At 37.3% G+C, this 17,304-nt stretch overlaps 1 protein-coding gene across 1 annotated transcript in view; it reads left to right on the forward strand.

The window, feature by feature from the left end:
* ZFHX4 (zinc finger homeobox 4) overlaps positions 1–17,304 on the forward strand; it is a 194,199-nt gene that overhangs the window by 171,811 nt on the left and 5,084 nt on the right. The window contains exons 7-10 of the mRNA XM_010388845.2: positions 4,013–4,146; positions 4,530–4,730; positions 5,304–5,421; positions 5,951–11,365. Of these exons, the coding sequence (XP_010387147.2) occupies positions 4,013–4,146; positions 4,530–4,730; positions 5,304–5,421; positions 5,951–11,365 (5,868 nt within the window). The remainder of the gene's footprint in view (positions 1–4,012; positions 4,147–4,529; positions 4,731–5,303; positions 5,422–5,950; positions 11,366–17,304) is intronic.

Genomic DNA, 17,304 nt, shown 5'->3' on the forward strand with positions numbered 1-17,304 from the left:
AAAATACTAGCAAGTTTACAAATAATCACTATCTTCGTATGTTAGATGAGAAGGTAGTTTGAGCCAACTTTAACACAGAATTTTTTAGACAGGAAGGAATTAACATATGTTAGGAAGGCTATGTTTGTGTAAGCTGTTGTGCTATGTTGCTGACATTAATCTGCAGGAGTAGAGCTTTCAAAATGAGACGTGGCAATATGCAAGTTATATTTGCTGAATATTCATTCATAATAGAAAAGCCTTCTAATGCTTCATTTATATTGTCATTTAAATCTAGTGCCACTTTAGATTAATTATAATCCAAATTATAGCTCTGTGCAGTACAAGAATTAATACAGAGTTTATCCAGATTAATACATTTGCATTGAAAATGTAATATGTCTCTGCCTTGGCTAAGGGGACCACTTTTTAATAAGGGAGTAAACATGAGGAAAGATGGAAATTAACCTTCATTATTGCAATTAAAATTATCCTTTCATTCTAGTCTCATTAGAAAGAATACTGTACTGGTAATTATAATTTATAATTATTTGGAGTTGAATAACATCTTCTGTTATATCCAAGTTTTATAGTATTCAAACTTTATTAAAAACATTGACTCATTAATATAACTCAGTACTTAGTTTTTTTTTTTAAAGATTTGCTTTGAGTACATGTGCATTATTGGATTATTCTTGCTTGTTATGAGTATAAACCATTTTACAGCCTTCTGTATTTTAGGGATTGAAAATTATTAAGAAGGCGGTATCTGCATTGAAATGAATTATGTCATTTTTTATATTAGCAATCTCATGCAAGTTAAATAATCCCATAACTGACAGGTAATCATTTTTTTCATCTATTTGGCAGTGCTTATTTGTAATTAGACTTCATTTTTTAGTTAAAATGAATGAAAATGACATTGTTTTTTGAGAATATTGTGTTGTCCTCAATAACACAAAATAAATTAGGATCCTATTTAAAATTTTTTTCTGTTCTAGGGTAACCAACAGTGTTTATTTCAAATAAAGTTGCAGACATAAACTATAAGCAATCATAAAACTTAAAACCTTTCTCAAATTAATTGACCCTTATTTAATAGGCATTTCCAGGATAACACAACTTAGAAAAAAGATCCCAGAGATGATTTTCTATAATTTACCAGGGATGCCATAATATGAAACCTAAGATAGTATCCCTTTGAGTAAGAAAGGCATACACGCATAGAATGTAACATCCTTCGTCTTTACATAAATAATCCTGATGACTTGCCTCATCCTCCAGAATCTGTTTTTGTCATGTTACCACATCTCGATATTCTCTACTTTCTCTTATTATCAGTGCCACGCATTTTTGAGGTACCTAGCTAATGTTAGATGTTCTAGCTTTCATTTATAACTTCTTTGTAATTTCAAATAAAATGGTCTTTAGGAGGCTCCTGGCTTTTATTAAGATTATGGTTTAAGTTAATTAGCCAGAAAAATTTTGAGGCTGACACATACTGTGTTGAGTACTACAGCCAACAGTTGCTGCAATGGCCATGTGATAGTGACCCTAAAACTTAACTCTTACTTTTTTGATACAGCATAGAACATCACTAAATTCAAAAGCAATTATATTTTTGATGAATATTAATAAGCATAAAAATAAATAAATAATTCTTAATATACATGGAATCAATTATACGTTATGCACATCAGTGTGTAGGCTTAGTAAAATATCCTAGATCTTGAAATCAATACATTTTTTGATCCCTGACAGTCTCAATATGAGAATAAAATACACATTATATATGCTTATGGAAATGAGTCTATAGCTATACATTTAATAGATTTAGAAGTTTCTGAAATATTTATTCTATTTCTGATGATCCAAAGGGCCTGCAAGCAACAAAGTCATGGAAATTCTCTTTTAACTTGTGTGTGACAGTCTTTGATAGCACAGAGACCCAGATCAACTTATTGGTCATGTCCAATTCCACCATGTACGCAAAAGAATGATAAGGGGATATGACAGAGTATTATTCTCCTAAGGAAACATATTCTTACTTATTAGTGTGGGAACTTTTAAAGAAACATCTCACAGGAGAAGGCAATTGATAGACATTGGTTGATTTAAATGGCAATAATTTTATACAACTTAGTTTGACATTTTAAGCAGTAAGTTTTATTTGAAAATATAAAATATCATAGTTTTCTTAAATGTTTGCTTTTTAACACTTTTAAAACAATATTCCAAGCATATTCAGCTTTGAGAAAGAAACATATATTCTTCTATTCCAGAGTTAATTATGACAAGAAAATAGGAATTATGACTTTCCTATTTTGATGTATCTTTTGATATCAAATACTTGGGCATTTTTTAATCAATGTAATGAAGCTTTTCAGTCTTTCTTGGATTTAAGTTCATTCAAATTCAAATATCATGAATTATTTTTTCAAATATCTAGAAATAACCTAAATGTCTCCAACATATATATATATATATATATATATATATATATGTAGACAAATGTACCAACTCAAATAAATTCTAGTGCTTATAAATCTAGAAATCAGTATCAGTGTAATCTGATGAAAACTTTGCATTAATTCTCTTTCTACTATGAACCACAAGAGAATAAAATTATTGTCATGATGTCATTTAAATTATATTTTAATTTTGGTCTGCATGGAATCACTCTTGCTTTTATATTTCTTTCTGAATTTGAAATTTCTGAAATTATTTATAAGGTATAAAACATGCATCTCTCTTCACAGTTGAAATAGAATGTATTTTTTTTGTTTGTTTATTTTTACTTTGTTTCCATAACATCCTTGACCTTATTTTTAAATTAAAACTGGGTTATTTTGCAATAAGGTACAATTTGTTCATTTATATGAACCGTATGTGGATTGAAAAAAAATCAAGATAAATCTTCATGCACAGCATACAATCAGATTATGCCTGGACTATATATTTACGCGGGGTCTGATAGCAATCAGTGGTTTAGCTTCATTGCATTTCAAGATGTATTTGCACCCAGTTGTCCAGTGATAGTGTCCTCACCCTGGAAATAATTTAGTTGCAAATTGACTGGAAGATGGTGAAAATTGAAAGTTAAAATTAGAAATACTCATAATAAACAGCAGAAAAAAGGTCAGATGATGCCATGCTATGATGAGATTGGAATGGCTGGTAAATGAGGTTTTGTGTTTGTCGTGAGATGTATGTGACATGCCTACCCAATGTCGCTGTAATATCTAGCCTTGCAGAGGAGATTATTGGGCAAATTGATGCTGGAAAGAATTTTCTGTTAGTCTGGGAAATTAGAATTGCACTCTTTTCTTTGATGTGTATGAGGCTCCTATTATACTGCTGGTCTGGGCAAAATTTGAAATCATTTTTAACACCAAATATTTGGATTAACCTCATAAAACCATTGTCTTCTTGAGATTTGTACTAAATGTTATATGTACAGCCAACTGCTGAAATATCTACAGCAAAGAGTAAATCACTAATAGCAGCAGCAGATATATGTGATTAATTTTACAATCCTTTCCATTTTTAAATCCGTTTATGATATAAAATTATTATTATTTGAGTTTCTGAATTATAATCAGTCAACCCTTCTCAGAATGTTGAAATATTTTAAGCGTCAAAGAATTTCAGAAAAGAGATAGGTAATTAAATGTTAGTGGAAATAATGATTTTTTAAGTTAGTATTTGTGAAAGGGAGTAGATTTGCTTTAATGTGGTAAAGGCATTCTGAGACACCAGAGAGCATGTGTTATTGATGAATCTTTCAAGGCCACCTAGGGTTATCTAAACATGAAACAGGAGTACATTTTAAAATACATTTATAAAGTCCACTTAGTCAGTGGACAAAAAGAAGTGTTCTTATTTCCTTTTGCGATTAACATTATCTAAAACTGCTTATAGGTTCTTTTTGTGATTCAGTGTGTTTAAAGTCACAACTGTTTGAAAAACATAATTTTTCTCATTTTGAAATTGTGTTTTTAAATTGAGTTTTTCTATTCTTTTTGGGAATCAGGGATAATCATACCAGAGAAGGAACTAAAAGTTAGTGTGGCAGGGGGTACCCAGCCACTCCTGCTGGCAAAAGAAGAGGATGTTGCAACAAAAAGGTCAAAACCTACAGAGGACAATAAATTCTGTCACGAACAGGTAAATACGTTTTTCCTCCTTTATTGTGTAAATCTTTATTTTTTATTGCTCCTGATAGTTTTAAAGCCCCAAATGATTCCATGCTGTTGAAATGTATGTAGACATTGCAATTGGCAATACAATTAACTTGTGGTATTACTTCTGATGTTCTAAAGTCATCAGAATACATTATGTTCAAATAGCTAGAAGAGAAGATTTGAAGTGGTCTCAGTACAAGAAATAATGAATGTCTGAGGTGATGGATATCCCAGTTACCCTTATTTGATTATTACACATTGTAAGCATGTATCAAAATATCACATGTACCCCCAAAATACAACTACTATGTATCAAATGAGAAATGCATTAACTAATAGTGGCCATGTTTATTCAATATTTTCCAGTTCTATCAGTGTCCTTATTGTAACTACAATAGTAGGGACCAAAGTCGTATCCAGATGCATGTCCTATCACAGCACTCAGTGCAGCCGGTCATCTGCTGTCCTCTCTGCCAGGATGTCCTCAGCAACAAAATGCATCTCCAACTGCATCTGACACATTTGCACAGTGTGTCTCCAGATTGTGTTGAGAAGCTGCTTATGACAGTAAGGATGCCAAATATTGATGCATGTGTGACAAAATCTGTGTTAAGAATGTCAATATAAAATCTGTAATTATTGGTTTATATTATATTGTTTATATTATATTGTATTTCTTCAGAGCTACTTAAAGCTCTGTTATTGCTCATGTTATAGGAATCACATTGAAGGCCCATATGTGACCTCTTTTGCTTGGAACAAAATATAGAACGAGGCATTGCTTAGTAAAGAACATTATTTTGCAGTCTTCTTTTTATATCTGTAATGTTCATCAAATAACCCCAGTGGGCACCTTGCATTTCAAACTTGCTTCATTATCATTATATATATATAAAAAAAAAACCTACAGAAACCTGTAAGCCATAATAATAATAATAATAATAATAATAATAATAATACATTGCCACAGCATTGATCTAAAGTTTGAAGGTGTGGCATTGATCTGTAACATCCACAAAACATCCCTGCTTTGGTTAAGAAAAATAAATGTAAATGGGATATGCTACCAGCAAAAGACAGATGTGATGGAATTTGTGATTTCTGGGGTACATTTGACATAAACACCTTTGGTTTTCAAAGGTGCCTGTCCCTGATGTGATGATGCCAAACAGTATGCTACTGCCAGCAGCTGCCTCTGAGAAATCAGAGCGGGACACGCCTGCAGTCATGACAGCTGAGGCATCTGGGAAATATTCAGGTATGCCATCTTATCATCAAGACTTGTGGACAACACAAAGCTTAGGGGCTTTGCATTTGTGGTGGTGCCCAAAGATTATTACTATCAAAAGATTTTTGTAAAGCATGGGGGAAAAATGTATGCCATTTCAAAGAGCCATATTTTCCAAGGCATATTTTATGTCTGGTTATCTGTAAGTGACCTCAGGGGACCAAGTGTCAGACACCCAGGAAAATTCTGTGTGATCTAATTCATGAACACCAAGGGATGGCCCTTAGTATCACACTAATTGCAGCAAGCTGTAATGACCTTTGACTTGCTTCCCTTTTCTGTAATTTCTTGAGGCCAGAGGTGATTTCTTGTTTGCCTTTATATTCCCAGTACCCAGTCCAGTGCTTGCCACATAGTAGTTCCTCAGTAAACATTTCTTTAAAGAACTAGTTAAGAATTAAATTAGTTAGCCTTTAGAGGCCCCTATTTATAATATTAATTAATATTTAAGGAGTAGATTTTCTTATTGTAAGAGAGATGTTTGTGCTTTTTCCTAAAGGTGAAAGTCCAATGGATGACAAAAGCATGGCAGGTCTTGAGGATTCAAGGGTTAATGTGGAAGTAAAGAATGAGGAGCAGAAACCACCTAAAGAACCCTCAGAAGTCTCAGAATGGAATAAAAATAGCAGTAAGGATGTGAAAATCCCAGACACACTGCAAGATCAATTAAATGAACAGCAAAAAAGGCAACCGCTCTCTGTTTCTGACCGCCATGTCTATAAGTATCGCTGTAACCATTGTAGCTTGGCTTTCAAAACTATGCAGAAGCTTCAGATACATTCCCAGTATCATGCAATTCGGGCTGCGACAATGTGTAACCTCTGCCAGCGCAGTTTTCGTACATTCCAGGCTTTAAAAAAACACTTGGAAGCAGGCCATCCCGAACTGAGTGAAGCCGAACTTCAACAGCTGTATGCCTCCTTGCCCGTGAATGGAGAACTGTGGGCAGAGACTGAAACGATGGCCCAGGATGACCATGGCCTAGAGCAGGAAATGGAGAGAGAGTACGAGGTGGACCACGAAGGGAAAGCAAGTCCTGTAGGAAGTGATAGTAGCTCTATTCCAGATGACATGGGCTCTGAACCAAAGCGGACCTTACCTTTTAGAAAAGGGCCCAATTTTACGATGGAAAAATTCCTCGATCCATCTCGTCCATATAAATGTACAGTGTGTAAAGAGTCATTCACCCAAAAGAACATTCTCTTGGTCCACTATAATTCAGTTTCTCACTTGCATAAGCTGAAAAAAGTTTTGCAGGAAGCCTCCAGTCCTGTTCCACAAGAAACCAACAGCAACACAGATAACAAACCCTACAAGTGCAGCATCTGCAATGTTGCATACAGCCAAAGCTCAACACTGGAAATCCACATGAGGTCTGTGCTCCACCAGACAAAGGCTAGGGCTGCAAAGCTGGAGCCCGGTGGTCATGTGGCTGGTGGGCACAGCATTGCAGCAAATGTTAACAGCCCTGGCCAAGGGATGTTAGATTCCATGAGTTTAGCAGCTGTAAACAGCAAAGATACCCATTTAGATGCCAAAGAATTAAATAAAAAGCAAAATCCTGAATTAATCTCTGCTCAACCTACACATCACCCACCACAGTCACCAGCACAAATTCAGATGCAACTACAGCACGAATTGCAACAGCAAGCCGCATTCTTTCAGCCTCAGTTCCTAAACCCAGCCTTTTTGCCGCATTTTCCTATGACCCCAGAAGCACTGCTGCAGTTTCAGCAGCCTCAGTTTCTCTTTCCATTTTACATACCTGGGACGGAGTTTAGCTTGGGGCCAGATTTGGGCTTGCCAGGCTCTGCCACATTTGGGATGCCTGGCATGACAGGAATGGCTGGCTCCTTGCTTGAAGACCTAAAGCAGCAGATTCAAACCCAACATCACGTTGGCCAAACTCAACTCCAGATACTACAGCAACAAGCACAACAATACCAAACCTCACAGCCCCAGCTGCAGCCTCAAAAACAGCAGCAGCAGCCGCCACCTCCACAGCAGCAGCAGCAGCAACAGCAGGCAAGCAAATTACTGAAACAAGAGCAAAGTAACATAGTGAGTGCAGACTGCCAAATCATGAAGGATGCGCCGTCTTATAAGGAGGCAGAAGATATTTCTGAAAAGCCAGAAAAACCAAAGCAGGAATTTGTAAGTGAAGGTGAAGGACTCAAAGAAGGCAAAGACACAAAGAAGCAAAAATCCTTGGAACCATCCATCCCACCACCCCGAATAGCTTCAGGGGCCAGAGGAAATGCTGCCAAAGCGTTATTGGAAAACTTTGGTTTTGAACTGGTCATTCAGTATAACGAAAACAGGCAGAAGGTACAGAAGAAGGGCAAAAGTGGTGAAGGCGAAAACACTGACAAACTAGAATGTGGAACATGTGGTAAATTGTTTTCCAATGTTCTTATTTTAAAGAGTCACCAAGAACATGTACATGGACAATTTTTTCCATATGGAGCGCTAGAAAAATTTGCTCGTCAATACAGGGAGGCCTATGACAAGCTTTATCCAATTTCTCCATCTTCTCCAGAAACGCCGCCCCCGCCACCTCCTCCTCCTCCCTTGCCTCCGGCTCCTCCACAGCCTTCTTCTATGGGTCCTGTAAAGATCCCCAACACAGTTTCTACTCCTCTACAAGCCCCACCACCCACTCCTCCCCCGCCACCACCACCACCACCTCCTCCTCCTCCTCCCCCACCTCCTCCACCTTCTGCTCCCCCGCAGGTCCAACTGCCAGTTTCTCTGGACCTGCCACTCTTTCCTTCCATTATGATGCAACCTGTGCAACACCCTGCACTTCCTCCCCAGCTTGCCCTGCAGCTGCCACAGATGGACGCACTGTCTGCAGACCTCACCCAACTTTGCCAGCAGCAACTCGGATTAGATCCCAACTTTTTAAGACATTCGCAGTTCAAGCGCCCACGGACAAGAATTACAGATGATCAGCTAAAAATCCTGAGGGCTTATTTTGACATCAATAATTCTCCAAGTGAAGAACAGATCCAGGAAATGGCAGAGAAATCTGGCCTGTCCCAAAAAGTTATCAAACACTGGTTTCGAAATACGCTTTTTAAGGAACGACAGAGAAATAAAGATTCGCCATACAATTTCAGTAACCCTCCTATAACGGTTTTAGAAGACATCAGAATTGATCCACAGCCCACCTCTTTAGAACATTATAAATCTGATGCATCATTCAGCAAAAGGTCTTCTAGAACGAGATTTACTGACTACCAGCTTAGGGTTCTGCAAGACTTTTTTGACACAAATGCTTACCCAAAAGATGATGAAATAGAACAACTCTCCACTGTTCTCAATCTGCCTACCCGGGTTATTGTTGTATGGTTCCAGAATGCTCGTCAGAAAGCACGAAAGAGTTATGAGAATCAAGCAGAAACAAAAGATAATGAAAAAAGAGAACTCACTAATGAACGGTACATTCGAACAAGCAACATGCAGTACCAGTGTAAAAAGTGCAATGTGGTTTTCCCCAGGATCTTTGACTTGATTACGCATCAGAAAAAGCAGTGTTACAAGGATGAAGATGATGATGCCCAGGATGAAAGCCAAACAGAAGACTCCATGGATGCCACTGATCAAGTGGTGTACAAGCATTGCACAGTGTCTGGCCAAACGGATGCAGCCAAAAACACTGCTGCCCCTGCAGCAAGTTCTGGCTCTGGGACCAGCACCCCCCTGATTCCATCACCCAAACCAGAACCTGAGAAGACCTCTCCAAAACCTGAATATCCCGCAGAAAAGCCAAAGCAGAGTGACCCTTTTCCCCCTTCTCAAGGCACCAAACCAACCCTGCCATTAGCATCGACTTCCTCAGACCCACCGCAGGCATCCACAGCCCAGCCACAGCCACAGCCACAGCCGCCAAAACAACCCCAACTTATCGGAAGACCTCCCTCAGCCTCTCAAACACCGGTCCCTTCCAGTCCACTACAAATTTCCATGACGTCTCTCCAGAACAGTCTACCTCCACAGTTACTACAATACCAATGTGATCAGTGTACAGTTGCCTTTCCAACTCTGGAACTCTGGCAGGAACACCAGCACATGCACTTCCTTGCTGCTCAAAACCAATTCCTTCACTCTCCGTTTTTGGAAAGGCCCATGGATATGCCCTACATGATATTCGACCCCAACAATCCGCTGATGACTGGACAACTGCTGGGCAGTTCCCTCACTCAAATGCCACCTCAGGCCAGTTCCTCCCACACCACAGCCCCCACCACCGTTGCTGCTTCCCTAAAAAGGAAACTGGACGATAAAGAAGATAATAATTGCAGTGAAAAAGAAGGAGGGAATAGTGGTGAAGATCAACACCGAGATAAACGCTTGAGAACCACGATCACCCCGGAACAGCTGGAAATACTCTATGAAAAATACTTGCTGGATTCCAATCCTACCAGAAAAATGCTTGATCATATTGCACGCGAAGTAGGGCTGAAAAAAAGGGTGGTGCAAGTCTGGTTCCAGAATACACGAGCGCGGGAGAGGAAAGGCCAGTTCCGGGCGGTGGGTCCAGCACAGTCTCATAAACGGTGTCCGTTTTGCCGAGCCCTGTTTAAAGCAAAGTCGGCCTTAGAAAGCCACATTCGCTCTCGGCACTGGAATGAAGGAAAGCAGGCAGGTTACAGCTTGCCACCAAGCCCTTTAATATCCACCGAAGATGGGGGAGAAAGCCCACAGAAATACATTTATTTTGATTACCCATCTTTGCCATTAACTAAAATTGATCTATCAAGTGAGAATGAATTGGCTTCTACAGTGTCAACACCTGTTAGTAAAACAGCAGAGCTGTCGCCGAAGAATCTTTTAAGCCCTTCTTCTTTTAAAGCAGAGTGTTCTGAGGATATAGAGAATTTAAATGCCCCTCCTGCTGAGGCTGGGTATGATCAAAATAAAACCGATTTTGATGAGACTTCATCGATTAATACAGCAATCAGTGACGCCACCACCGGAGACGAGGGAAACACTGAAATGGAAAGCACCACAGGAAGTTCCGGAGATGCGAAACCGGCTTTGTCTCCCAAAGAGCCAAAAACTCTGGATACTCTGCCAAAACCCGCAACCACACCTACCACAGAGGTCTGCGATGACAAATTTCTCTTTTCTCTCACAAGCCCATCCATCCATTTCAATGACAAAGATGGCGACCACGACCAAAGTTTTTACATCACAGATGACCCGGATGACAACGCCGACCGCAGCGAAACGTCCAGCATAGCAGACCCGAGCTCCCCAAATCCATTCGGATCCACCAATCCCTTTAAATCCAAAAGTAATGATAGGCCGGGTCACAAGCGTTTTCGAACGCAAATGAGCAATCTTCAGCTCAAGGTTCTCAAAGCTTGCTTTAGTGACTACCGAACTCCAACCATGCAAGAATGTGAAATGCTAGGGAATGAAATTGGTCTGCCCAAACGCGTGGTCCAGGTGTGGTTCCAAAATGCAAGGGCAAAGGAAAAGAAATTTAAAATTAACATAGGGAAGCCTTTCATGATCAATCAAAGTGGAACGGAAGGCACCAAACCAGAGTGTACCCTCTGTGGGGTGAAGTACTCTGCCCGCTTGTCCATCAGAGATCACATCTTCTCCAAACAGCACATTTCAAAAGTGAGGGAGACCGTTGGCAGTCAGCTCGATCGGGAGAAAGATTACTTGGCTCCGACCACGGTTCGGCAGCTGATGGCACAGCAAGAACTTGATCGTATAAAGAAAGCTTCAGACGTGCTGGGCTTGACGGTACAGCAGCCAGGCATGATGGACAGCAGTTCTCTCCACGGCATCGGCCTGCCAGCAGCCTACCCCGGACTTCCCGGCCTTCCTCCAGTCCTTCTCCCCGGAATGAACGGTCCATCCTCCTTGCCGGGATTTCCACAAAATTCAAACAGTAAGTAATTTAAAGGAGAGTGAGTCTAGTTAATTAAGTAGCAACAGGTAGACAATCACATGTAACCAAGACCGGGGTGCCTTTGGATTTATTTTAATTTCAGCTAGTGAAACCAATACATTATTTAAAGTAATATCATATGGGCTATAGCTAATTACCATGAAGTAGGTCAACCTGAAACACACACACGCAAAATAAAGACTAGGTAGATCATAGCAGATTCTCAGATATATATTATTTGTATTATTACATCTCTATGTCATAGAAATATTATATTTATATACTAATTTCAATCTTGATTTCAGATGGCATTCCAGGACAAACCTGTGGCTTAGTATTTGGTACACATATTTAAAAAAAGAAACATTACTTAATATATTTATTGGTATCTTAATTTATGGTCTTTCCAAGGGATGGGACAGTGGTGTTTTTGTTTGTCCCCTACGCCGCCACCCTGTGACACCCAGAGTTCAAAAGTTGAGGCCTTCAGCCACAGGTATTCAACCACATGGTTCCTAGCAGATTAATAGGGCTTATGTTTAAAGTTCAACAACTAAAAATGTGACTTCTGTGATAATACAAAATTAGCATTGCTATACAATTTTGAGTTTTGTAACCTCCATTGCTACTTGTTATTTAAATAAATTCAGCAACCTTAGAAATACGTTAATATTACTTCATGCCTTTCTTCCCTCACGCCTAGCCCCAGATAAAGTTTCTACTTCAGGCATAACAAATTTGTAAAGCTGTTTGAGGCAACCTCAGATGCTGAATCTAATTGTGTGTTCATCAAAAGATACGCAGTTTGCACAGTTTAGCTTTTGTGAGTAAGTATAGGTATTCAAATATATTATGTTAAATAAATGGACATAATGTGCTAGCCAGTCATGTAGCCAAAAATATAACAAAAGTTATATATCACCCAAAATAGAAAAACATGGTTCTTTACAATTTAAGTAAGTTTTTTTTCTAAATTATCAATGATTTTTTTTCTTTTTAAAAGGATAATTTAACATGTTAAACGGACATCTAGAATTCACTAATTATATATATATCTATGTTTACAAAAAAATAAGGAAAGCTTTTTTCATTTTTACAAGTTGATTTTTTACATAAATTTCAAACTTTTCAATTCCATCATTTTCTTACAGAAAAACAAAATTGCCACTGTGATCTTAAGTTATTTTAACTTTTAGTTTGGGAGGTGTGAAAACAATGACATCCTATGGCCCCTCAGCCACTGCTAGCTTATCTGGTTTTCTGTTCTGAGTGAGTTGGTTTTTAAGAGAAGCAGAATAGAACTATACATATAAAGAATGTCACCAAGAAAATGTCTGCCATGCTCCTTCCGTGAACCACCTTCCCTCACCCCAAAGGTACTTTGGGCTTCATTATCTAGACAATTTTGGAGCCTTAAATATTAGAGCTGTAATTAAGTGTTTTGGTTGTACATTGTATTTAAGTAAAATACAAGTATTTGAAGAATAATGCAATGACAGTTTTTGTTTTTTTTTTTTTTTTGGTATATGGTACGAGTTTTGTTATTTTCTAGTCCCATTTTACATACAACTGATTATTAACTCAGAAAAATATCTTATATGGAAAGATTTCTATGATCAGTTATGTAAAATAGAAGAGTTTTGATATTTTTACATGGGCTAAAAACAGTTGAAATATCTGTACCTTTAATCTTCAAGTCTACTTTGATTGATGATGACTGTGTTGTCATCCCAGTAAGTGGTGGTCAAAGCACCTTGTTTTTTTCTCCACTGAGTCTGAAGGCCTTTGTTGGGACAGTGGTCCTTCTGCCAACTGCCCTTTGGTCAGTCACTCTGATACGGGCAGCCAGAGGGCCTAGGTGAAAGAAAGTGAGAAAGGAGGAGAAAGAGATATTTATGAAATATTTAAATAGACTAACCTTTTTTTCTCATTCTACTCAGCATAAATTATATCCTCTCCCAAAAATACGGGTCCTATTTGTAATAGCACTGGTGAGAAGATGTTGGAGGCATTCACTCCACAGCTAGGAGTATCTTTAAATACACGAGGTACCCAGGAACTCAAAGCTGTTACATCTGCTGCTTTATTAAATCATAGACCGAAACAGACTGGAGAGTGTTATAAAGAGAAAAACTCCATGAACATTGCTAGCTACTGAAAATTTCAATTTCTCTCAACTTAGTCCTTTGTGAGAGATTTTAAACATTAACACAGCAGAATTACCAGTGGGGCCCCACCTGAGCGCCTGAGTTCCTGCACTTTCAGTTCATGTCTTTATTAGGTTAATTTACTTATGGTGGGTATTGCTGATTTTTTCAACCAGCCCAGTAGAGCTGCGGTTCTCCATTTTCCTATGATCATTTTCTACTATATTATCTGTCACCAAACAATTATCTTCTTTGCTTAATGGGAGAGATAGGCATACCAGTAAAGGCAAAATCAAAAGAACATTATAAGTAAAATATTTCTGCATTTCTTACAAGCCCTGGGCTCTTGCTACAATTTGTTATTAATATGAACATCTTTGAGAATATGACAAGTTCCTCTTGGCTCCTTTTTAATAAGATTTAGTTATGGAAAAGCCTTCATTTTAAGGATGTCCCATCCCTTTGAAAGCAGGTTCCAAGATTTTGAATAGAAGGAAATCACTGAAAATCACTTCAGTGAATATAAGATGATTATAAGAGTTTATTCAAAGGCTACACCCCAAAAATAGCTTAACTGCAGTGTAAAAATGTTCAGTTTTAGTATTTATCAACTTCTGAATTTCCTGGTTTAAACATACACTTTATTTTATTTTGGGAGGTAGAATTGTTTTTCTGGTTGGATATCGGCTTTAATACTCACAAAACTTTCTTACCTTCCAAGATATCTGCAAATGTTTTATTCCGTCAAAATCACTAAGAAGGCCCTTTCCAGCGTAATATTCATCATGTATGCTTGCTTCCTAAGCAGTGGCCAGCCCTGTGTTCAGTATCACTATCTACTATTGCTTTGCTCACTTTTTAATAAAATGAATTATTTTTTCTTTAATTTTTGTTCACATCCTAGTTTTTCTATCATGATCATACATAAAAAAGGGAGAATGGTCATAGAAAATCAATTTATGTTTATGTACCTGGAAAAATTAGAAAACTTTAAATTTGTATTTTATCCTTTAGAGTGTTAGCTGGCTTTGGGATTATGCCCAAAGTGAAATTACTTGCTTTTCTATTTTTAATTTATTTACTTTATCATTTTAAGCAATGTCTGATTTTAAATGTTCCATTAGTGTTTGGAAATACTGCCTAAGCTGATTTCCTTAAATGGAACTTTAGAACATGCCTTTTGCATTTTTCTCATACTTTAATGTAATTTACTAGCACATTTGGGGTAAATCTAGATAAGAGTAAGTCCTTAATAATTTTAGCATAATTGTCTTTGGCCCCATGTATATAATTATTTTCATTTCCAACCTCAAATATAAACTTGAGGGACCTCAGTCAAAGAAACTTGGAGAAAATGAACTACATATGAGTATGTTATGAAGCAGGCATTTTCTTCTGAAAGCATTACTTTCAGGAATAGGTAGCTATTTCAGAGGAACAAAACCCAACAAAATGATGGTAGTATGAGAATATTTACAGAAAAAATTTTAATTCTATGTGAAATTTCTAAGAACTGAGGTGGGAGTTGGGAAATGGGAGAGAATGTATATTTAACAATATAACTGGATAAAAGATAAAATTTGATGCACATTTAATTGTAAATTACCACCACTTATTCCACATCTCTTTTACTGTTCAGCTTTTCTCTTCTATTTCTGGTTTTCTGGCTACTGATATTTTACTGCAAATTTTTATAGGCTTATTTATTTTACTAGTAAGCCAAGTGCACATAGTTTATTATTCTTAATCTACATGTCTTTTCCCAAAATTTTTAGTGTAGCTCATTATTTAACTCAGCTTTTTTCGTCAAGATGTTGGATATTTTTTTAATTCCTGATAATCTTTGATTTAGGATTATTTGGGATTCCTATTGCAGTCTTGTAAAAATCTTTATTACTTCATTATGTAACCCTAGACAAAAACATGTAGACCCTATATGATGGGAAAGACTAAGTCAACAACTATTGATCCATCTTGCTTTCTAACCACAATTACTGTTTTTTCATGTCTCTGTTTCTTAAAATTTATCTTGTCTTAAATTTTCATGTCAGAGATAGGCAGGCCAGTAATTTCCTCAGATTTAGGGGGGAAATCAGGTGAAAGGGAGTACAATTATTTTTTAGGAAGTTGTACTATTATGAGATCTAGAACTAAGGTTGGTTTTGTGAGTAGGCAAAAGAACCTGGCTACCAATGTAATATTTTAGCAATGCAAGTAAAGTGTCCTCCACCTGAATCACTCAGGCCTGAAATTTTACAATTAGATAATAATTCCTTTAACTGGACATATTATCCTCTGTTAAATGGAAAATTGCACAGACTGTGATGAAATCAGAACATCATAGCAGGAAGGAACCTAAAAAATTATTGAATCTAGTATATATTGAACTTTTTTCATACTACTTTATTCATTTCTTCAGTTCTTTCTTGCCAATGAATTTTTATAAACAGGCAAGTAGACAGGCAATACCAGACACAGAATTTAGGAATAAAGGCAAGGGAGTTATGCTTGTGGACCCCAAAGGGAAATCTATTACTTCACAGTTTTCCCTATGGTTAGGTCTAAGTCCCAGGAATCTAGACATCTATTACTAAATTGGATTAAAGATCAGAGAATTTATTCATTCATTCCTATCATACACCAGTAAGGCTTGGGCTATTTTTCTTTAAATTTCTTTTAAATATGTGAGCCATTCTTCAGTAAAATATGTGTATTTGCTATCAGATTTTTTTCTGGAAATATGTTATTTTCCTGGATTTTCTTTCCTTTTTGCTTCTTAAATATTTGAATTATTTAACCCCTGAAATTGATTCAATTAAACCAGAAGATAAATTGGAGTGACAGATATAAAATGTAGTCTCCTCTAGCTCATCTGCCATTGAGTCATAGATTTTCTTTGTCAAGCACCTAACACTCCTAGGACTCAGTTTTCTTATTTAAAAATAGAATGTTTAACATCAGTCCCCCACTGCTGTTGAGGATGTTGGGAGATTGTTCTCTAACATCATGGAAACTCCTTAGAGACTATCACTATTACAGCTGTAGAAATTGTATCAAAGTAGGTCAGAGAAGACTTGGGCGTGGCAAAGTTAAAAAGAAGAGCAGCCAGTAATACCTAGGCTAACTGAGGGTAATATGATAAGGATAAGGGTCAAGGAGGGAGTGATATTGACTTTACAGCATCTTGAATGCTAAGCTTTCTCAGTTGGGTAAAGATCAATTAAGAAACTACGGAGGTTTTTTTTTTTTTCTTTTTTTTTTCTTAGCTAAAGAAGAAGAAGGATGCAGTTTTTATGTCTCTCTCTCTCTCCTTCTCTCCTTTTTTTTTTTTTTTTTTTTTACACTCACATGTTGCGTTTAGCATGGAGGTAAGACTATGACCAATATTAACAAGATGTCTCTATGAAGTCTTATGATCATTCCCTCTAGAGCTATGCACTGATAATTAAACTTTATTCGCCTTCTCCTGGTTAATTCTTCCTTGTGCACACCAGACCTACATCGCAGTCCTTGTCATGATCATTTGGTAGTAAGCCTTCCCTTGTTCAAGAATGAATTACTATCAGCCAGCCATTAGACCTCTGGTCTGTTCCTTTTGCAGTCAACTTTACTTGCCTCTAAAAACATCTTCAGAAAAAGCACAGGCTTTTATAAGTCCCTTTTCTGTCCTGAGCTGTCCTTCAGTTTCCCAGCCAACTATCTACTTCATAAAAATGGCTGTGTAATAGGTTATTATCAGCCACTACGTTATATTGGCTACTTGAAACACAGCAAAGATCTTTTACATTCCTG

This window comes from Rhinopithecus roxellana, chromosome 9, assembly GCF_007565055.1.
Source record: "Rhinopithecus roxellana isolate Shanxi Qingling chromosome 9, ASM756505v1, whole genome shotgun sequence".
NCBI lineage: Eukaryota > Metazoa > Chordata > Mammalia > Primates > Cercopithecidae > Rhinopithecus > Rhinopithecus roxellana.